Source organism: Aspergillus alliaceus (assembly GCF_009176365.1).
Source record: "Aspergillus alliaceus strain CBS 536.65 unplaced genomic scaffold BDW43scaffold_2, whole genome shotgun sequence".
Taxonomy (NCBI): Eukaryota; Fungi; Ascomycota; class Eurotiomycetes; order Eurotiales; family Aspergillaceae; genus Aspergillus; species Aspergillus alliaceus.
Window position 1 is genome coordinate 1,384,643 of NW_022474685.1, and position 20,125 is coordinate 1,404,767.

A 20,125-nucleotide genomic window follows, 5' to 3' on the forward strand; every position below is an offset into this window, starting at 1 on the left:
CATACGTGAATGATCACCCGTATCAACTAGCTAACTATCATGCAAAGTGCTAATTCTAAATCGTCTTCTCATCATCAGTAGAATTCATTCCCACACCTTGAATTTGAAGCACTTCAAAAACGTTGTTTCTTTGGCGATAGCTACACCAATCAATCGCGGCTAATTTACTTCATCAGCCACAAGAGACCTATGTACCCCGCCGGTAGATGTAGGTTCCAGTTCTTTCCAACGACCAGTACTTATTGACCCAGCAAATTTTTATATCGTCAGCGGCGCATATTGGGGATAAGGGGCCACCCCACTTCAATTTTCCAACATGCTTATACCGACCTATCCAAAGTATAGAATCTCGGCCTACATTATCGCTAGGAACCATATCGCTGGATCAGGGTTAACGATTTCGCGGCAGTGGGTTCCTTGGTGGGTGATTGATATGTAGAGAATTAGACGATTCCGAACTATGTCGATATGTCTACTCTACGCTGGTCCGGCTGTATGCGATGCACTCATGAAGTGGCCAGATTATCGCCAAGAAGTTTCTTGATGTTGTCAATGGAGGGTGCGAACATGTGACCTATTCGTACGTTGAGGGATTCTCTGTATATCTGGACAATCCATGAACGACTTTTCTTAGGTGCTAGCAAAGTATGAGGTATCTGTCTCAGTCATTAGGGCTAAAGGACCACTGGTACACGGTCGTATATTTTGCTTCTCGAACTGGTAGTGGTGTGCACATGTTGACCTCGTAAATTGCAAGATACCTGAGGGTGTCGCATTATTTGGAAAAAGTAAAAATAAAAAAAAATTTATAAAAAATTTATATGAAATTAAATATGACTAGTATTTCTCCTGTGTTTTGGGGATGAGAGTGCTCTGTAGGGATATATATTTTGCATTGAGTGTAACTTGTTGGGGCTTGGCTTAAGATACGTAGATTTAGAAGCAGCACATTTTGAACACTGGTTGATTGACTTAGATACGCAAAAAGGAAGGTAAAAGGGGAATCCTGCGTTATGGCGTTGCTACTGTGGTCTGTTCTCATATGTAGATGTACAGAGTAGGAAATCAATGAATGCCTGCTCGGTGACTAAGCGGGTAATACCAGGCATCAATACTTGTCGGTCTAGACGGAGCTTGTTATAGTTGAAGCGGACTACTGAATACCTACACTGCAAAAAGAGACATTGGATTGAGTAGCGTCCCGCATGACGGTGGACAAGCACGCCATTCAAACAAGTCAGGGATATAATTTGTTGTATTAAACAGATCGGCAGCACGACCGCCCAACATGACTCGACAGAAATCTCCCATAGGCTGATAAGGACGCGGAGATTACTACAAGAAACATGCAGTGAGTAAACCGTCAGTCGCTTGACCGTTCTGCGATATGAAAATGCACCATAATCAAGTACGATTCGGACGTCGGACAACTTATAAAGCGAGTCGCAACTGGAACATATTGTCAGTATTCGGGATAGACTAGCGGAGATACGCCCAAAGGCCATAGTTAACTCCAGACCGAACACTAAGTGGGTGGCTTGACTACAGGAAAAAAATAAGGAAAACCTCAGGATCAGGTTCTAATGCAGGTTGCTAGCCAATGAAGGGGAGATACATGGATTAAAGACAGGAAGACAGGGTACTTTCCCCCTTCTTTTTCTTTTCCAGTTTATCGCGTATCTGAATCTCATAAGACGGGTAACCGGAAGTGAGAGTGGCGTATCTGCCGAGAAGTGGATGGAACAAGCTTAATCAACCGGGAAAGGTGGGGGCGCTGGCCAATTATAGCACATCGGTCCTCAAGAAGGGCCGAAGGGGCGAGCGGCGAGGACGCTAAGCATTTTCCACCCGCTAACTCGTGGCTCTCCGTCGGCATTTTCCCCATTTGCTAAACTCCGACATGGTATGTTCCCTATGTCTTCATTATTACAAATCTTCCCTGACGTCAGAAATATGTTCAACAAATCATGTGGAGTGCTGAATAGAGACGACTCTCGGTACCCTAGATTAGGGTGTCTGTACCTACCGACAGTCCGACCACGGCCTATCTGATGTGGGCATCGGTTGTCGGACTCGGACTTCAAAAAAAAAAAAAAAATACATAAAAAAAGCAGATACATATCTGCCATGGTGGAGCGCTGGGCACCTTAGCAGCCATGGTTCGTCCTCTCGTAGCGCTCCGTTGAACTAATATATCGTCACTAGGGTGCAAATTTCTTATTCTATAGGCCCACTGTAGTAGGTTGAATGCCTTTATTATAATAGATGGTCCCCCCCCGGGACCCTTTAGACTAGGGGCTATATACTTAGTTCACTTGACTCCTACCCACAGATAGGAATCTACTGTTACTACTCAGCACTTTTTGCTTTATATATTCTATACTAAAAATTGAAACGAGAGTTATTGATGCTCTCTGCCGTGCCGACACGGCTTCGATAAAGATGAGCACCACAAATCGAGATGGCGCAGCACAGCATGGTTCACATAGCTCAACTCGTTTAGACAAAGAAAACGAGGGACCTATACAGTCCTCGGACATCACTTTGCATTCAGATTCCTCTTCGTCGATTGGGGAAGATCCTGAAAAAAATGCCGAGGGCACTCGCAGCACGGACCTGGAGATGCTAGAGAGGTCGATGTCAACACCACACTCGACCAGACAGGGACACCAGGAGAAAGCACCGGAAAAGGACCCGAACCTGGTGGAATGGAACGGCCCGGACGATCCAGAGAACCCTCAGAATATGCCAAAGTGGAAAAAATGGGTCCTGACTATGACCTTGTCTTCCTTGACGATGTGGATTACTTTCGCTAGTAGTGTGTTCTCGACAGCAACCGTGGTGACTGCAAAGGAGTACAACGTTTCAACCGAAGTTATGACTTTAGCGACGAGTTTGGTGGTGTTTGGGTTCGCAGTCGGACCGTTGGTGTGGTCACCCCTCTCAGAATTATACGGACGGAGACTACCATTGTTCTCTGGCTATGCTATCTTTGCGATCTTCCAAATCCCTGTTGCAGTGGCACAGAATGTTGAAACCATCATGCTGTGCCGTTTTCTCATGGGTGTGTTTGGTTGCTCTCCCCTGGCCGTGGTGGGTGGCGCCATGGCTGACTTCTGGGACCCGGTGGACCGTGCTGTGGCCATTGCTTGTTTCTCGGCGGCGACCTTCGTTGGACCTGTCATTGGTAAGTGTTTTCTTTCCTTTATGTTAGGTCGTCCCTTCCGGTACCGTGGACTGACGGACCTCACCAGGTCCTATTGTGGGTGGCTTCATTACAGAGTCGCACCTTGGTTGGCGGTGGACAGCTTGGATTACATTGATAGCCTCGGGCTCGTTCGGTACTCTTGCGCTCTTTATAGTTCCAGAAACCTATGGTCCGGTCATCCTTCAGAAACGTGCGGCTCGCCTGCGTCGGGAGACCGGTAACTGGGCGTTGCATTCGTTCTTGGATGAACATCGCCCAACTGCATCGGAAATCGTCACAAAATATCTCCTGCGTCCGATCCAAATGCTTTTCCTCGAACCGATTCTTTTGGCCATTACGATTTACCTAGCCTTTATCTATGGTATTCTCTATCTGTTTTTCGAGGCGTACCCAGTCTCCTTCCAGGAAGTTCGAGGCTGGACGAATGGGGGTGTGGCAGGACTGCCGTTCATTGGTATCATGATTGGAGTCCTCTGCGGTGTCGCTTTGATCATCTGGCAGACAAAGACTCGCTTTGCACGGAAATTGGCGAAACACGGTAGAGTCGTGCCCGAAGAGCGCCTGGTTCCCATGATGATTGCTTCGGTCCTGTTGCCAGCCGGTCTCTTCTGGTTTGGTTGGACCTCGGATCGTAACGTGTCGTGGGTGCCACAGGTGATTGCAGGTGTGCCCATAGGGATGGGTATCTTGGTTATCTTTATGCAGGGCCTCAACTACATCATTGACGTTTACATGATGTTTGCCAACTCGGCTATCGCTGCCAACACCTTGATCCGGAGTAGTTTGGGTGGCGCCTTTCCACTCTTTGCCGTGCAAATGTACCATAGACTGGGCGTCAACTGGGCATCTAGTCTACTTGGATTTCTTACCATCGCCATGATACCCATCCCAGTTATCTTCTTCTTTTATGGTAAAAAGATACGTGCGATGAGCAAGTTTACACCGAAGTTCTAAGGTTGGCGTTTGCCAGACTTGGGCATCATCTCATCTTCCGCTCCATTAGAGACCAAGCAATACATATATCAAGCATGGTATGCATGTTGTCTCATTTTTGATCGTTAGCTCAGCGTCATAATTGGGCTCTTAAACGATAATGTTTATTTCCTAGAGGTGTTCATTGCATAGCGAGGATACACTGTATGAATGTTGGTAATGTTTACTTTTGATCTCCTCTTGATTACCATGTACTTAGCAAAAAAAAAAGAGATTGAAGGCATCAATAATTCAATATATGACAAAATCTACCTGTAGATTAGATATATCATTGCTCGATATATCCAGATGTGAAAGCTGGGGTGATTACTAGGTACTAGTTCTCTTAGATCATCTCGGTGGTCTGACTCGGCGGCTGTGGAGAAGACGCCCGACAAGTCATGGAGGAGATTAAAGCAGACGAGACACCAACATCTTGGGATAGGCAAAAGTCGACCTAAATCTTTAGTGTATGCAATCATGCGAGAGTCGTAAGTGGAGCTCCGTTTAAGAGAGAGGCGGAAAAATTAGGGCAAAAAGCAAACACGCGACGCGTCTGCGAAGGCGGTCACAAGAAAGCCGCCCGTCAATCAATTCGTCGTCGTCCTCGGGGGTTTGAGAGCGAGAGAGAGTAACTGCTTGTCCAACCTCCTCTCCCGCCTATCATCTTCGCTCTTTGTCCTTTTCCGTTCTAGTTTGGTCATTTCTCATTTGACAGTGTGATTCCCTCCCGCATCTTCCTCTCCTCTGCTATCTTACTTCCTGTTTCCCCTCTCCAACCCCCCCGATTTAGCGTATGGTGCGCTGAAGCTTACACCACCGGCTTCCCCGCGCTGCTTCCACGATGCCTGCGCGCACTCGTCAAGGCCTCTCCGCGGCGACGGAGGTCGTGGAACCAGAAGAGACATCCGGCGGTCTTCGCCGCCTCCACTTCAATGAACCACTTTCATGGCGCGTTGGGCGATCGGCTATTCCCATTGCGGATCTGCTGCAGCGCCTGCAGACGCTCGCGCAAGAGCTTCGCAAACTAGAACAGGAAGAGGTAGAGAAGGATTCTCTCCAGAAGGTCTCTCAAGAGCTAGCAACGGCTCAGCTCCTAGCGCACAAGGATAAGGGTGTAAGAGCTTGGGTGGCCTGCTGCATCGTCGACGTTTTGCGCCTCTGCGCCCCCGACGCGCCCTTCACCGGTAACCAACTAAAGGTACGCCGCCGCTATAATGAATAGTCGCACCATCCAAAAACGGTCTACTCAATTGAGCTACATTAGCTAACTATACCTGGTGAAACATTAAGGACATTTTTACCTGCTTCGTGTCCCATGTTATCCCCGCACTAGGGGACCCCTCGAACACGTACAATGCCCAGCATATCTATGTGCTAAATTCACTAGCGGAAGTGAAGAGTATCGTTTTGATGACAGACCTCGATCAGCCTGACGCTTTAATTATTCCGTTATTTACTAGTTGCTTTGACATCGTCTCTGGGTCCTCCAAAGCTTCCACAGGCGAGGAAGTTGCAAAGAATGTTGAATACGACATGACCCGCTTGCTTGTAACGGTAATTGACGAGACGCCCGTACTTGCCCCGGATGTTGTGGATATTATTGTCGCCCAATTCCTGCGAATTGACCCGCGTATCTTGGAGAACCCTAGCAAGAGGGGGAAGAAGGCCGATACTCCAGTCGATGCCAAACAGGGAACGCTACTTTTGAAGGATTACCCCCCGGCTTACAACATGGCAAAGGCCATCTGCCAAGCTTGTCCGGAGAGGATGACCAGCCACATTAGTCAATATTTCAACAACGTTATCATCGATGCCTCTGCGCCCTCAGCAAACGGGCCGTCGAAGAATCATCGCCGACCTAACCTTGACGATTCGGACGAAGAGGGAGAGGATATCAAAGAGTTGAGTAAGGCGCATCGTCTAATCCGGGAACTCTGGAGAGCCTGCCCCGAGGTATTGCAGAACGTGGTCCCCCAACTGGAGGCAGAATTATCGGCGGAATCTGTATCCTTGCGTCTACTGGCCACGCAGACGATCGGTGACCTAGCTGCCGGAATTGGAGTTGCAGGGCCACCACCTCCGCCGCCAATGGATCCTGCCGCCTATCCACCTGTCACTCTGTCGGATTATTCCCAGACAATCCCCCAGCCAAATGTTCTTGTACAACCATTCTCTCCCAAGCCATTCTCTCAGGCGCATAGTTCTACATATGAGGGCTTTCTGAGCCGGCGACTGGACAAGTCTGCCTCAGTGAGGGCTTCCTGGGCAACTGTTGTTGGTCGGATCTTATTGACGTCGGCGGGTGGTTCTGGCTTGGCTGAGAGTGAGGAGCAGACTCTCATCAAAAGCTTGGCTTCTATGCTTCGAGATGCAGATGAGAAGGTTCGAGTGGCCGCAGTTGACGCGATGGGTGTGTTTGGTCTGTCTCACGTCATTCATAAATTAGGTGCTAGTGGCGGCGTTTCATCCCAAGATTCTATACTTTACATATTGGCGGAGCGTGTTAAAGATCGAAAGCCACAGGTCCGGGAGCATGCTATGAAAACGCTGGGCCGGATTTGGGCAGTTGCGGCAGGTGAGATTGAGCAGGACAATGAGCAGGTAGTATCTCTGCTTAAGGATGGGCCTTCCAAAATCTTCGATGCTTTCTACACGAATGACATGGATATCCATGTGCAGATCGACCGTGTTCTTTTTGAAATCCTTCTTCCCCTCAGTTATCCGCCGATAAAGGCCAAATTATCACGGAGTAGCTCGACCCAGTCTCAAAAATTGAAAGATTCTCAGGCTTCAGAGGGTGACAATGAGACCGACGTTGACAAGATCCGCGTTCGCCGCATTTTAACCCTGATCAGAGGATTGGACGACAAGGCGAAGAAGGTTTTCTTTGCAATGCAGGCTAGACAGATCCAAATGAGGACAGCCGTGACAGTCTACCTTCAGGCCTGTGAAGAGTACAATGTAAGTGCCACATTTGATTGTGAAATGAATCATACTGATACCGAGGAATCCTAGGGTGGTGTGATGGAAAATGACGAAGAACGAATCGTTGCTCAAATGAACCGCGTCGTCGACACATTGTCAAAGCTTTTCCCGGACGCTTCACGAGCTTCCGCAGATTTATGGAAGTTTGCCAGAGTGCATGACCGACGAAACTACCAGCTGATACGCTTCGCAATGGCCGCGATCAGTGACTACCGTACGGTCATCAAGGCCATCAAAGAACTCGCACGCAGATTACAAAGCTCGAATAATTCTCCTTTACTTGAGACATTGACCCCCCTCCTGTACCGCTGCAGTTCCCTTGTTTTCAACCGGAGCCACATTCCGGCAATCATAAGCCTCTCGCGGACAGATGAGAATGGATTGGCAAGCCCTGCACATGAAATGCTGCGGGAGATCTCATCCCGGAACCCGGAGGTATTGGAAGCCCAGGTCCAAGAGATGTGCAAGGATCTTGAGTCACAAGCACCGTCAGCAGGAACAAGTAAGGACGCTGGAACTGAAGAAATCCTCAAGGCTTGCTCCGGGTTTGCGAAGAAGCTCCCGGCGAAGCTGCCGAAGGAGCGCAAGTTTTTCCAGGCCCTTGTCAACTATGCGTTGTATAGCCCGTCGCCTCGGGCTGCTAAGCATGCTGTCTCAATCCTCATGTCCACTGCAGACCGAAAGGAGATGTACGCGAAGGATCTGGTACAGAAATGTGTTTCTAAATGGGAGTATGGCACAGATCGATTCCTCACTAAACTAGCCACACTTTCTCAGCTGAATCTTCTAGCCCCAAGGGAAGTGGACGAGAAGAGCGACGCTATCATCTCCATTGCGGTCAATCAAGTTCTTCTGACAAACCGGTCACCACAATCAGAGGCAGGGTATACGTGGTCGGACACTGTGGATGATGAAACCGCGGCTAAGGAATGGGCTCTCAAGATTATCGTCAACCGCTTGCGCGCTAAGGGAGGCTCTGACGGCGAGTCTGACTTCCGTGCTCATGCCGAGCCTGTTTATAGTACCCTCAACAAACTTGTTGTAGGTGAGGGCGAAATATCAAAAAAGAAGGACACACCAGCAGGGCAGAAAGCACGACTACGCCTTCTAGCTGCTAAATCGTTACTCAAGCTGTGTGCTTCCCACAGCCTCTGTGATCATTTGCTTACTCCTAAAGATTTCAATGCGCTTGCCCTAGTCGCTCAAGATCCTCTGTTGCCTGTGCGGAGTGGGTTTATCAATGAGCTGAAGAAGAAACTGGTGCAGAGTGCGCGCTTGAGCCACCGTTGGTATATTATCACATTCCTACTCGCGTTTGAGCCAAATACAAGCCTGAAGGATAGCACCCTTACATGGTTGCGGTCTCGCGCAGCATTCTTCTCTCAACAAAATGGTGGCAAAAAAAATGATCCGGTTATGGAGTCAATCTTCTCGCGCCTGCTGTCGCTACTTGCCTATCATCCCGACTACCCCCCGCAGAACCTGGATAAAGAGACAAAAGCTCGCGATCTGACCGATTTCGGTCGTTACATCCTTTTCTATCTCTCTGCGATAGCTAACGAACGCAACCTCTCCCTCATTTTCCACATCGCTCAGCGTGTCAAGCAGGCACGCGACGGCATTACGAAATCTGATGAAATCACCACGCGTCTCCACACGCTTTCGGACCTGGCTCAATCTACCATTCGCCGATTCGCTGATATCTACTCACAGCAGCGCAGGTTTGGCGGCGGAGCCGGCGGCACCAATATCCTGCAGACATACCCCGGCAAGGTGGGCCTCCCAAGTTCCATCTTCGCCCCGATGAGCAGTCACCGCGAAGCCCAGGAAGTAGCCGAGAAGAATTTCCTGTCGGAAGATATCGACGACCTGCTTGACCGGCTGGTGCGATCTATAATGAAATCAAAGGGCGGCTCTCAGGGTCAATCCGCGAAGAAGAGAAAGCCCGAGTCCGCCGAGACAGCTGGCGACGCAGGAACAACTAAGAAAGTAAAGAAAGCCAAAGAGAAGGCCACACGTCCCCGGAAGACCTCAGGCGCAATATCGAGGACACCGAAGCGAAAGAACAAAGAGAAAGATGGCTGGTCATCAGACGAGGGCACCGCCAAAGCCACCTCCACGGCTACGCGCAGACGCAGCAGCAGAGGAACGTCACGTAGAGTCAGCTATGCAGACCACGATAGCGACGAAGACGTCGAAATGGACGACTGGAACCAAGACGAAGAAGAAGCGGACGAAGATGACGGCGAAGAAAATGAGAACAACCACACCGATACCAACAACAGCAACGTTGTTCGGGATTCAGACGATGACGAAGGCAGCGCTCTCTCCTCCCCACCACCGTCCCTCCCCGCCTCATCTCCACCGCCAAGCACCAAAAAAACCCGCGCCGCAAAACCACCAGCAACAACAAGTCTCCCCTCCAGGCGGGCCTCTCGAAGAGGCTAACCTAAACGGACACCTAAAAAGTGGATATTACAATACCGTACCATTATACTTTATCATTGTCCCATTTCCAAAATTACCTTGCTAGGTCAACCAGCCTATCTGCCTGTCTATTCAGCGTAAACCCAGCCCTTAAAATTCCCTTCAAGTTAATTCCTTAATGGAATTAATACCTACGCTATGCTATGCCCGTTTCTCATCAATGAACGAGTCGCATCGAGTGTCAGTTTATTTAGCATTATGCTATCCGTTCAGTCGAATTGAAATGTATACCCATTTCCTACGCTATTTCTCTCGCTTTGTCTTATCTCCCCGTTTCCTTAAATTGCTAGGATAACGTTGTTTCCCTCCTGAATGTTGCTCTTCTCTTATCTGTTTCTGTGTATTGCCCTTTTTTCCCTTTTCTTTTCTCTTTTTCTTCGGTTCTGCTGCTAGGTTCGTATCTATGTATGTATCGGTGCTTAAATAAATGTACAGCGCGGGATTTAAGTCATGCAATGCGTAAGTGCAACCTTAGATCTTATGGTACTGGCAGATATATATATATGTCATTGGTGATATGTATTATTTATTGTATCGAGTGAATAGGTCCCAAGAACATGAAGAGGATGAACACCTTATAATGACCTTAATGCTCCGGTCTCGAACAACGCTGTATTTACGCCGACCATGACATTGGAGAAAGCAGCACCAGTTCCAAGCTCACCAGAGTATCACAAAATTCAGGATGAAAACATACAGCCTCAAGTCCAATCGCTCAAATCATATACATAAAGCCACGAAAGATCTGTTTCCAGTGGTACGCACACATGAGGAAGGGAAAGAATTCTTTAAAAGTATACATAGATGCAGAAAAGAAAAATGAAAAGATGAGATTGCTTCGTCATTGGTTCATGACTTTTAAGATGCGTTGCCTCCTGCACCGCCGGCCCTGGAGAGTCTCTCTTCGACACGCTCCTTGTGTTGTCGGTTTCGAAGATGGACCTCGAAATTATCGACTGTTGTGCCTGGCCCAGGAGTATAGAGTTTGCCTGGACAATCATGACACCGGATACGTGGGAGGTACTGATATTTCAACTTATGGCCAGGCTCGGTATTAGCATTGGCTACCGGGAGCATTGTCTCCGTATCCACAGCGGTGTAGCGCATTACCCCTTCAAAGGAGTCATTCGGATACGAGCGTTTCAGCCGCGCAAGTCCCGCCGCAAGCCAATTTGGAGGCGGGGGCTAAAAGAAATTAAGTCAGCAGGGAACCAGGATTGATACGCCCACCATAGCCGGATAAGCCGGTCCACTCGAGGTGAATCAACAAAAGAATTGTCATGATTTTATTTATCACTCACCCCTGGGACACCCGGCTGAGGGGGATGGGTTGCATCTATGGCTCCGATTTGTTGCGCGGGGACGGTTCGCTGCGTGGGCGTACCGACACTTGGGACACGGGTTTGAGGCTGGGGATGTGATGGCGGAGCCATGTTGCTTGGAGTTGGGGTGCTAATTTGAGGCGTGCTTTGATGTGATGGCGGCTGAGGGGCTGGGGTACCTGAGAGGCTCGGGATTGATTGTGGTCCGTGGGTAAGAAGCTGACGGAACTTCTCACGAGGTATCTTAAGTTTCACAATTAGTTTCTCTGGCTCTTCGATGCTCTCTTCTCGATAGTCCCGTCTCCGAGCAGATGCTCTTCCCTCGTGGTGAGGCTCCGGAGTGGCAGACTGACCCAGGTTCGCCCGCAGAGCGGCGTGAGCAGCACTGGCAGCCCCGCGCATGCCTCTTGTGCGCGCAGTGCCTTGAGCCAGATGAGGACCGATCGCGGGGGAGCCTGTGATGGAGGAGTCGTCGCTGTCCGATTCTTCAGAATCATCACCAGTGTCCCGCAACCCGACAGCAGCACGCCCGCGACGACTCGATCCAGATCGCTTGAAAACGTTACTTTCGTCAATATGGGAGGCGGAATTAGGAATGACAGAGGATACAATCATTGTGCGGATAGTCCTCTGGCGGTCTTTCAGGTCGGGGAGCGCGGGTCCACCGCGACGGTTAACGGAGCGTTTCTGTCTTCGTTGGTCTCGCGATATTGAAACCTCCGTGCGTTCTAATTCTGCTTCATTTAATTCGTAGAGATAAGGTGTGAACTCCTTGGCTGCCTGGAATGGCCTAAAGGACGATGAGAGTGGAGTGGGAAGGAAAGCGGATTTGAGGTCGGGATCATCAATAGGACGTCCGTCGAATGGGTGGGATAGGATGTAGAGTGATTTTGTGAAGAGTTGCGATTGTTCACGGATTGAGTGCGCAATCGCTGTGGTGAATTCGCCAGAGAGAGAAAGGTCATCCGTCATACGAGCAGCAAATTCTTCGGGAGAGTTTGAAGCGTCGTTAATATCCCATTCGAACTGGTCGATGAGGGTATGCTGGCCGATGGTAATATTGAGCTTTATAAGAATGCGCATCTCGTCGTTCTTGTAGGCATTGTATGGGAGGTGAGGGTCAAGAGGTTCTTCTTCCAGGTATATTTGAGGATAATAGTCGCAGATCTGCTCCTGGATACTTTGCGAAACCATCCGCACAAGCGGGGCACACGATTCAAGAGGGAGGCCTAGGTCCTCGACTAGCTTCTCAGCGAACAGGTCGGGAGATACCACGCGATCATGGAGATTCCAGGTGAAGGTATCTCGGATCTTGATTTTCTCCCAGTCAATGTCCAGCCGAATGGGTACAAGGTCTTCAATTTGTTCGCTCTGCGTCTTCAAGTCTTTCCGTGATACCCGCAGTTCCCTGGTCCTCCGATTACCTGGTCGACGCCGGTTGGAGGGATACAGTAGTTTAGGATGCTGACCTCGCAGGTCTGTGCGAGCATTCCCGAACCCTTCATAGCCAACGCCATAAAGCGCCGCTGGGTTCATGTGATTCTCTCGTCGTAAATTCAAATAATAGTCCCGCTCGGCGCGTTTCTGGTTCGATAGCTCTTGGCTTTGATTGTGCCATGCCGTCAAGGCCGAATGTTGGAACTCGCGATTGACATACTGTTCCGCCAGGATCTTATCCCTTGGGGTTTCACGTACACGCACCGCCAATCCTTCCACCGGCGAGGAAGGACGAATACCGGAGCCGGCACGCGAGCGTTTCTTGCTTGCTGCTGAGCCATTAGAGTTGCCCGACTGGGAGCCGGTAGACGCGTCATGACTGGACCCGGCGGATGTTAACGACACGCCCGAGGCTGCCAAAACAGCTTTCGCATTATGTTTTCCTTCCGCGATCGCATCAGATCCGTTTGTTCCTTGTTCCGTGGAAGGTCCTGAAGCGGCATCGCCATTGTGATTCCTAGAGCCATTCTGAGCACCGTCGGACTGGATGTTGTCGGGGAGCTGCCCCGGTTGAGAAAGCTCGGGGGACGGCATGATCATAGATGGACTCGCCCCGCAGTTGCGATTATAATTCTGAAGGAGACAGAACGCGTCACTTGTACAGAAGGATCAGACAAGGATGGCTACCGTGTGTGAATAGTAGGTCGGTTACGACAGCATGCTTAGACGGGAACCTGAGACAGACCGCGTTCAGGTTAGCAAAAATGAAATTGCCGCCCAGTGAGGCATTATCGCAATGGGAGACGCGAGCAAGGCAGTGGGGGATGCGATCCATCGCAAGATAAGCTAGTGAGAACACGCGGCATACACGCCACGCCGCAGCGATCAAGGTAGACTCGATGTCAAAGTTGGCCAAAATCGCGGTGTACGATATGACAAGGGGACGGGACAAATGACAAACATACCAAAAGCAACTGGGGGAAAGGAAGGGAAAGGGGAAGGGAAGGAACGAATCAAAAAATGATAATCATAACACTAACCACGGAGGAGAATCCAAGTAATAATGACACGACCGGCGGAAAGCCCGAGGTAGGAGGACGGTTCCAGGGCAAGCGCAGGACTGAGGCAGCAATGGGTCTCTTGCCGGTATGGGTCTTTTTTCTTAGGTCTTTGCGAGCGAGAAAGCCGGAAGAGAACGGCTAAATCAGCTGATGTCAGGGGCCTCGATCGTTTTGATTCTGGAGATCTCACTTCCTGACTCGGCTCAGTTCGATCTCTAGTGTCCCCGTGCGTGGGGGGGAGGGGAGGGGGGATCTAACGTGACAATGCTCTAATTTTGTGAGAATCGGCAAAAGGGGAGAAAAGAACAGCAGATTTGAAAGGGAGGAGGAGGGAGGAAAAGGGAGCGCCGAGCGGACTGAACAGCCGTTACAAGTTTCTATTCCGTTAGTCGGGCTGAAGGGGGGAAGGCCGTTCGGAGGGTGAGCGAGGTCATGAGCCAGCAGCGCCAGAGAATTCTCTCCTGGTCAGGCCAAGAGATTTCAACGATCCTTTTTGGGATCTTCTTGAAGCTATCGCCATTCATCTTTTCAAAAGCTTCTCCTTCGTCTTGCGACATCAAAATGTTCCTTACAGTTACTGTATTGCTTGGTAAAACCATCACGACTGTGTGTCACGTTCCCACCCGCCATTCCTCATTAGGACTCCATGTGATGAGAACTTAACCTGATTAAGTCATAGCGCCATACACTAAAACCCTTGGCGTAACGGGCTTGAATGACGGTGGATTCAATTCATGTATAGATACTGTATTCATCGTCCTCCATAATTACATACATACATACATACATACATACATACATACACACAACGGAACCTGAAGGAAAGGGACCTAACCCGTCCATGTAACCGTCACTAACTATCCATGAAGTGATCATGGCAATCCTCTGGTTCGAAGCAAACCATTGGCGTCCCGGGATCCGTCCTTCTCGTCTAGCTGCATAATTTCACATCGACAACAACCGCTCGGTGGTCCGAGTTAAACACCCCATCGTCAAATCGACTAGCTAACACGGCGTACCCCTCCACCTTCCAAGGCTGGCCTCCGTTGCTAAGCACCTTCACAGGCCCTGGACCCAGGAGGATGTAATCGATGCGGGAAGGCTCTTCTTCCTCATAGCCGAACCCCGTCCAAGTCAAGCGGTTACCGTAGTGCTCCGCCTGATCGACCGTTTTGGCCGCGTCAACCAAGGGAGACTTGAACCCTGTCAGCACCGAATAGGCCTCCTGTGTCTCTTCACTGTTCAAGTCACCCGCTAAAAACACCCCGGAAATGTCATTCTTGTACTCGCCAGTCCAGTACTCATTGATCTTTCGGAGGATAATGTGGGCTGCTTCAAACCGGGAACGTGACCCTTGATCATCTAAATGGGTGTTCATCGCCAGAATAGTCTGGCGACGCGCATGGTGGGTAAAGACGCCGATCGTCACAATGCGGATAGACGATGCATCCCAGCCTTTTGACGGGACATCTGGCGTTTCGGATAACCAGACTGTTTCCCAGTGGCGGAGTTGCCAGACCGACGGTCGGTAGAAGATAGCCGAGTACTCGCCAGCTTCATGGCCATCATCTCTGCCGTCGCCTATATATGCCCAAGCGTTGTCTTCAGCTTGGACAGAGACAGTGGAATGCCCGTCATTCAATCCGGAGTGTATGTCGACGAGCTGGTTGTGAAGAACCTCCTGTAGGCAGATAAAGGCGTCCTGGTTGCGGGTGTTATACAGCAGCTCATTTAGGAGGGGTTGCCTGCGCTCTTCCCATGGTTTCTCACCCTTGAACGGTGAGTTAGTCGCATATCGAATATTTTTTGTCAAGACGCGGAATGGTAGTTCTGTAGCGGATCTCATTTGTATTTTGGTTGAAATATCGAAGCTTGGCCACGGATCGAGTTGCGATATTGATGGATTGCTAATATCACCAAAATTTAGTATCTATGCCATCCACGGTTGTTAGAAACACAGTACCTGGGTGAGCTATAAGTAAAATCAAGGATTCTACAGGATTTCTGGAATGAGGAGAAGGCTGGGTCAACCAAGTTGTGATTGGAGGAGAGATCTTTCTCCTCTTCTGGGCAAAAAAGCTCCCCTCAGTTGGAGAGAGAATTCTCCAGGCGGACAATAAAGAAATAACAAATTATTAATCATATCAAAATGGGGATGATGATAGTTGTATTCTGAGAAGTACTATATATGCTTTACTCTGAGAGGCGAAGTTTACTAATGGACCTGAAACCGCGGTAGTTAGATGAAGTCAAAAGTATTGTTCGACTAAGGCTGACGGTCCGCCAATATTACATCCGCAGTCTGTTCAGTAAGTGCATAGATACACACCTGAATGTGAGTTGCCAGAGGCAGAGGAAAAACACTTGCATCCACAACTCTCAGCCTCTCAACCACCTTCATCCGCAGTTCACTATCGACGACCTTGCCCATTGATGCACTGCCCGAGGGGTGATATAGAGTCCTGTAGGTGAGCAGTCAAATTCGGTTACACATTTTCAAGCTATTGATCTTCTTCCGTGAGACGACGGCGGGCTAGATCGTTGAGCTGTTCATCACCAGACGTTATGGTCACAGGCAATGCCCCATCTTCTACCGTTTCTGACTCGATCGTCTCTTGTCCAGCTGGGGTATCCTGCAGCACTTCTCGCGCCTCCTCAAGCCTTACGCAACATATAACGGTTGGCCTCAGTAGCAAAATAGTTAGGATGAATAACTGGAGCACTATGGGGATCTGGATTTGCCAATGTAATAGAATCTCGAGAAGTAGGGAGCATGCAAACCACTGACGTTGTTATATGTGATCCATCCATGTTGACAGTTGGATGTTGGGGGTTACTAGTAGTACAAATAGTGAAAGTCTTGATATGTCCGCGCTGGATGGACACAAGAGGATGCTCATTGGGATTGAGATTGGGACCATCCTTGACCAGAGCCTGGCGAAGCCTATCTAGCTGTACTGGCTGCGTGACTACAAAATCGATTGGGTTGCCTTTGACAAAGGCAGGATCGTTGGATGCAGGTGAGCCGATAGAAAGCCCCCTTTCTGGGTGCTTCAATTTCCACCACAGCGAGTCTCCGCCGTGGTCATGAAAGTGACGCCCAACATCTGGCAGGTCGAGTACGACGTTGATGCCGTAGCACCTCAGTTCGTCTCCAGGGCCAATCCCCGAAAGCATCAAGAGTTGGGGAGTACGGTACGCTCCAGCAGAGATAATAATTTCTCCACGAGCTGAAATTTTCCGACCACTACCCCCGAGCTCAACGGCTGTTACCATTCTTCTGGCGTCTTTCTCACTAACCACTACTCGACTGACTAGTGTATCGGTCCTGACATCCACATTGAGCGGATATACCGAGCTTAAAATCTGTTGCATACCATTAACACGGTTCTTAATGACTTCAACCGGCCCGATCGATTTGCCTGAATTTATCTCTATGCCTGAGTGGGATCAGTGAGGCACTTTGAAAATTTCCTCGCCAGGGGTTGTAAGACACGTGTTGCATTTTTAAAAAGACCGTCAAAATGCCACATAGATCTTCTGATGCTCTATAAACCTTGAAAGGCTAAAGATTCCACTAAACGAAAGATGTTGTCTGGTCAATGATCATGCTAGTATGTTCTGACTAGATGTCAGCCATGGCGCATCTTCCCCCATTCAAGAAAGACAAGGTGCTGCCGCCATGTAGCCCAAGGCATTCATATGTGAGGTAACCATCTCAAAGAGACCTGCACAGGTAGACCGGTCCATCGTGATGCCAGGTCGAGTTGCATTGTCCTTCTTGACAGCTTTGGAATCAGGGATATTGCTGGTTATCAAGTTCTGTACAATTACTACTCTATCCGCCAGAAGCTCCCTCGCAAAGGTATAAATTGCCCTATTCCAGCTGTCCATTTGCTCTCTCTCTATATCTCTACACCAGGCCTTCATCTGCTATCTCAATTAACCATCAGACCAGCTACTACATCTCTCGTCTCCGAACTTCCATCCACAATGCAGCTTTCACTTCACATTCTCCCTCCTGACCCTGGGTCTTGCCCTTGTGCAAATCTCCTCTGCTGCCCCTGCCCCCGCCGGTGCTCTGAGCAAGCGAACCGTTGAGAACCTTCCCCCGGGTGATCAGTTCATAGAGTGCCCGGGCTACCGCTACAGCCGTGCCCAAGTAGAAAATGCTATCCAGTGAGGCATCAACACCACACCGGCGAATGGGCCCCAACCCGGTTTGTAGCGTTTATCTCATCATGCCATACCACTTCCCACTAACCTTGGCCCCTTCTTGTTCCAGGCGGCTTCTCTCACACCTTCGGCAGCAACCGCAAGTTTTCGCCCTAGAATGCCAGGGCAAGAAGCTATACGAATTCCCCATCCCGCACGAAGATAGTGTCTACGGTGGTGGCGGCCCCGGCGCCGACCGGGCCGTGTTTTTCATCTAGACGGATGACCTGGATACGAATACCACACAGGACGGCTCGTATTGCGGTGTTATGACACATGCCGGGGCGCCGGCGGGTGAGTTTTACATTGTGCCCGGTGCAGGACTAAGCAACAGGAAGATTGCTAGCCAAGATTGAAAGCGCACATGGATTAAACCTAGTAAATGTTCACTCGCTACAGGTAGAAATTGATGAAAACGGCGGTCTTGGAACTTGATGGCAGAACTTTTCTGATGGAAGCTATTTCGTTTCAATGTAGCAGTAGCACCATGATAATATTCATTTTGCTACTAAGATTTAGGGCTCCTTGCTGGTGCTATGAGAAGATCTTGTAGCACTCTCCCTAACATAAACTGTTTCTCATATACATAGCTTCAGGTACGTTGGACCATATTCCTAACTTCCATCCCGTGTAGATAGTTTAAGCATGCCTGTAGAAATGACACTTCCATTGACCTCCCCAGATCCTTCGTATGTCAAAGAGGTTTTCATCTTGTGCGAGATCTGGCTGATTGTTTTCAGAGTATCTGAATTATGCTGGAAGAAACCCCGCAATCTCGAAAGAATCCACAACGGGATCAGATTGATTGACGGAGGCTGATCTGGTAGTGTCGGATGATTTTAGATGGATTCCTTGACTTCACACTTTGAACTAGGCGAAGCGGCAAGGCGACATGAGCCTGAACAGAACAGAAAGCCGAATGGTTTGTTGCCACAGTAAGTACACTTCTCAAACAAAGACGACATTTGAGATAGCAGCAACAAGTCTTAGATCTATGATGTAATAAGAATGTCTGAAGATACGGGGTGGCAGCGTTTGAGAAGATCTGCCTTAGAAATAATTGGAGGGCATGAAAGACATGAAATAGGGTCTTGGGAAGCAAAGAGAGATCAGATGTACAACCAATTTCAAATATTACTATAAGGTATGCTAAGTTATTAGCAATTTTATAATCATTGCCTGAAACGAACGAAGTGAGTGAGAAGGGCACAATGCCCACGAGCGCCCTGCTAAAATTTGCGGAAAATTAACCATGTTTCTTCTGCGTATGTACACTTAGCTTGAGGAGCTCCCTTTTCTCGTACTATCGAAGTGTTTTTCTGCAGAAGCTCTAGTCTTACTCTTTCCATTTTCGGCCCGACATAGCGCCGCTTTTTGCTTAGCGATCGATCCAGGAGCCTGGACTTGATTCCTCGCAATGTGGTCCGATGACACGAGCTCTCGATACAGCTCTTCCAGGCAAGCAAACAAGAACTCTCTACGACAGCCTAACAGCAGTCCATGCAATTCCCTTAGCTCAACTGCGTACTCGTCTTTTCATAGCATCGTCTGTGGGTGTGCATAGGACGGCCATAAAGGAGAGACAGTCCGGCATTTTCTTTTCTACCGCTCGAAAAGGAGTCATTTACGGGGGGATTGAGATGGACGAGATGATGGACGTAAGGTATGGGGACCTCTCCTACGGAACAAGGGGGCAGATCGGGCGAAACGTTACTAGATGGTTAACTAGTCGATAAACCAGGATCATAGAGATGGGATTTGAAGATTATACGGGCGATCTTGAGCTTCGTAGATAGTAAAGGACGGCCTGAAAATGCAACAATGAGGTAAAGAGGAAGGAGAGGAAAATAATATGCTGTATAAACTTGCTAAGGAGCTATATTAGGCCCTGAGCCGCGAAAGGACTGAGAAATGCTCCTATACCCAGCTTATACCGTTTCCTAGCTGATTAGACGTGCCGCCTCAATCTGCAAGAGCCACGTCAACAGGCCGAAATAGATGATGAACCTTACGATAAGTAGCGTTTGGCTGTCTGACAAACGGTAACCAGTTGGTGTATCTATCCTGCGACATAATTGCCTTGAGCGCGATCATCAACGAAGTGTAATTTCTTCAGGCTGGAGGTCAAGCGAGCAGAGGAGAGTGAGGAAAACGCCAAGTTCCAGAGGAAAGGTAGATTGGATTGAATCGACTATAACGTGGCTGGAGGACAAGGACACAACGTGTTTACATTCCTGGATTCCCTGCCATTTTCTAGTCTTGCAGAACGTTACCAAAGCTCGCGAGGTTTCCCTACCAACCTTATCTATTTGGTATAGCGCAGTCACTCATTTGATTGCAAGTATTTGGGCCCACCTTTTACGACACTTCATTGCGAATCACAACCCTGGCACTATTAACGTTGACAATACTGGCCTCACTTTCTGCAACCGCAA

The 20,125-nt window shown here is 49.1% G+C and overlaps 7 protein-coding genes across 7 annotated transcripts; 3 read left to right on the forward strand and 4 right to left on the reverse strand.

The window, feature by feature from the left end:
• Positions 1 to 1,000: 1,000 nt before the first annotated feature.
• BDW43DRAFT_260814 (uncharacterized protein) lies at positions 1,001 to 1,720 on the reverse strand. The gene has a single exon (XM_032040242.1). The coding sequence runs from the start codon at positions 1,503 to 1,505 to the stop codon at positions 1,023 to 1,025; it is 483 nt and encodes a 160-aa protein (XP_031906017.1). The 5' UTR covers positions 1,506 to 1,720; the 3' UTR covers positions 1,001 to 1,022.
• A 547-nt stretch (positions 1,721 to 2,267) lies between these two features.
• On the forward strand, positions 2,268 to 4,428 carry BDW43DRAFT_260816 (MFS transporter). The gene is made up of 2 exons (XM_032040243.1): positions 2,268 to 3,187; positions 3,255 to 4,428. The coding sequence occupies exons 1-2, from the start codon at positions 2,443 to 2,445 to the stop codon at positions 4,160 to 4,162; spliced, it is 1,653 nt and encodes a 550-aa protein (XP_031906018.1). The 5' UTR covers positions 2,268 to 2,442; the 3' UTR covers positions 4,163 to 4,428.
• A 393-nt stretch (positions 4,429 to 4,821) lies between these two features.
• Positions 4,822 to 10,019, forward strand: BDW43DRAFT_75019 (sister chromatid cohesion factor PDS5). The gene is made up of 3 exons (XM_032050469.1): positions 4,822 to 5,381; positions 5,474 to 7,144; positions 7,199 to 10,019. Exons 1-3 carry the CDS (start codon positions 5,025 to 5,027, stop codon positions 9,614 to 9,616), a joined length of 4,446 nt encoding a protein of 1,481 aa, XP_031906019.1. The 5' UTR covers positions 4,822 to 5,024; the 3' UTR covers positions 9,617 to 10,019.
• Positions 10,020 to 10,064: 45 nt separating this feature from the next.
• BDW43DRAFT_75013 (uncharacterized protein) lies at positions 10,065 to 13,613 on the reverse strand. Its single transcript, XM_032050468.1, has 3 exons — positions 13,455 to 13,613; positions 10,957 to 13,148; positions 10,065 to 10,840 (listed from the first exon to the last, which is right to left on the reverse strand). The coding sequence occupies exons 2-3, from the start codon at positions 13,012 to 13,014 to the stop codon at positions 10,514 to 10,516; spliced, it is 2,385 nt and encodes a 794-aa protein (XP_031906020.1). The 5' UTR covers positions 13,015 to 13,148; positions 13,455 to 13,613; the 3' UTR covers positions 10,065 to 10,513.
• A 588-nt stretch (positions 13,614 to 14,201) lies between these two features.
• On the reverse strand, positions 14,202 to 15,452 carry BDW43DRAFT_260827 (endonuclease/exonuclease/phosphatase family protein). Its single transcript, XM_032040244.1, has one exon. It carries the CDS (start codon positions 15,319 to 15,321, stop codon positions 14,407 to 14,409), a length of 915 nt encoding a protein of 304 aa, XP_031906021.1. The 5' UTR covers positions 15,322 to 15,452; the 3' UTR covers positions 14,202 to 14,406.
• Positions 15,453 to 15,714: 262 nt separating this feature from the next.
• BDW43DRAFT_260828 (choline dehydrogenase family protein) lies at positions 15,715 to 16,261 on the reverse strand. The gene is made up of 2 exons (XM_032040245.1): positions 16,013 to 16,261; positions 15,715 to 15,943 (listed from the first exon to the last, which is right to left on the reverse strand). Exons 1-2 carry the CDS (start codon positions 16,027 to 16,029, stop codon positions 15,742 to 15,744), a joined length of 219 nt encoding a protein of 72 aa, XP_031906022.1. The 5' UTR covers positions 16,030 to 16,261; the 3' UTR covers positions 15,715 to 15,741.
• A 968-nt stretch (positions 16,262 to 17,229) lies between these two features.
• On the forward strand, positions 17,230 to 17,908 carry BDW43DRAFT_306070 (uncharacterized protein; the record flags this gene model as incomplete). Its single annotated transcript, XM_032045942.1, has 3 exons — positions 17,230 to 17,340; positions 17,434 to 17,654; positions 17,761 to 17,908. The coding sequence occupies 3 exons, from the start codon at positions 17,230 to 17,232 to the stop codon at positions 17,906 to 17,908; spliced, it is 480 nt and encodes a 159-aa protein (XP_031906023.1).
• Between the last annotated feature and the right edge of the window lie 2,217 nt (positions 17,909 to 20,125).

What these genes read in the sequence shown, in the direction of transcription:
- BDW43DRAFT_75013 (XM_032050468.1), bottom strand. Translation starts at nt 13,014, where the DNA reads ATGATCATGCCGTCCCCCGAGCTTTCTCAACCGGGGCAGCTCCCCGAC. An exon ending in CTCAGCCGGGTGTCCCAGGG is followed by an intron (nt 10,841 to 10,956) that starts GTGAGTGATAAA and finishes AATTTCTTTTAG; the next exon opens with CCCCCGCCTCCAAATTGGCT.
- BDW43DRAFT_260814 (XM_032040242.1), bottom strand. Translation starts at nt 1,505, where the DNA reads ATGGCCTTTGGGCGTATCTCCGCTAGTCTATCCCGAATACTGACAATA.
- BDW43DRAFT_260827 (XM_032040244.1), bottom strand. Translation starts at nt 15,321, where the DNA reads ATGAGATCCGCTACAGAACTACCATTCCGCGTCTTGACAAAAAATATT.
- BDW43DRAFT_260816 (XM_032040243.1), top strand. Translation starts at nt 2,443, where the DNA reads ATGAGCACCACAAATCGAGATGGCGCAGCACAGCATGGTTCACATAGC. An exon ending in CTTCGTTGGACCTGTCATTG is followed by an intron (nt 3,188 to 3,254) that starts GTAAGTGTTTTC and finishes GGACCTCACCAG; the next exon opens with GTCCTATTGTGGGTGGCTTC.
- BDW43DRAFT_75019 (XM_032050469.1), top strand. Translation starts at nt 5,025, where the DNA reads ATGCCTGCGCGCACTCGTCAAGGCCTCTCCGCGGCGACGGAGGTCGTG. An exon ending in TCACCGGTAACCAACTAAAG is followed by an intron (nt 5,382 to 5,473) that starts GTACGCCGCCGC and finishes TGAAACATTAAG; the next exon opens with GACATTTTTACCTGCTTCGT. An exon ending in AGGCCTGTGAAGAGTACAAT is followed by an intron (nt 7,145 to 7,198) that starts GTAAGTGCCACA and finishes GAGGAATCCTAG; the next exon opens with GGTGGTGTGATGGAAAATGA.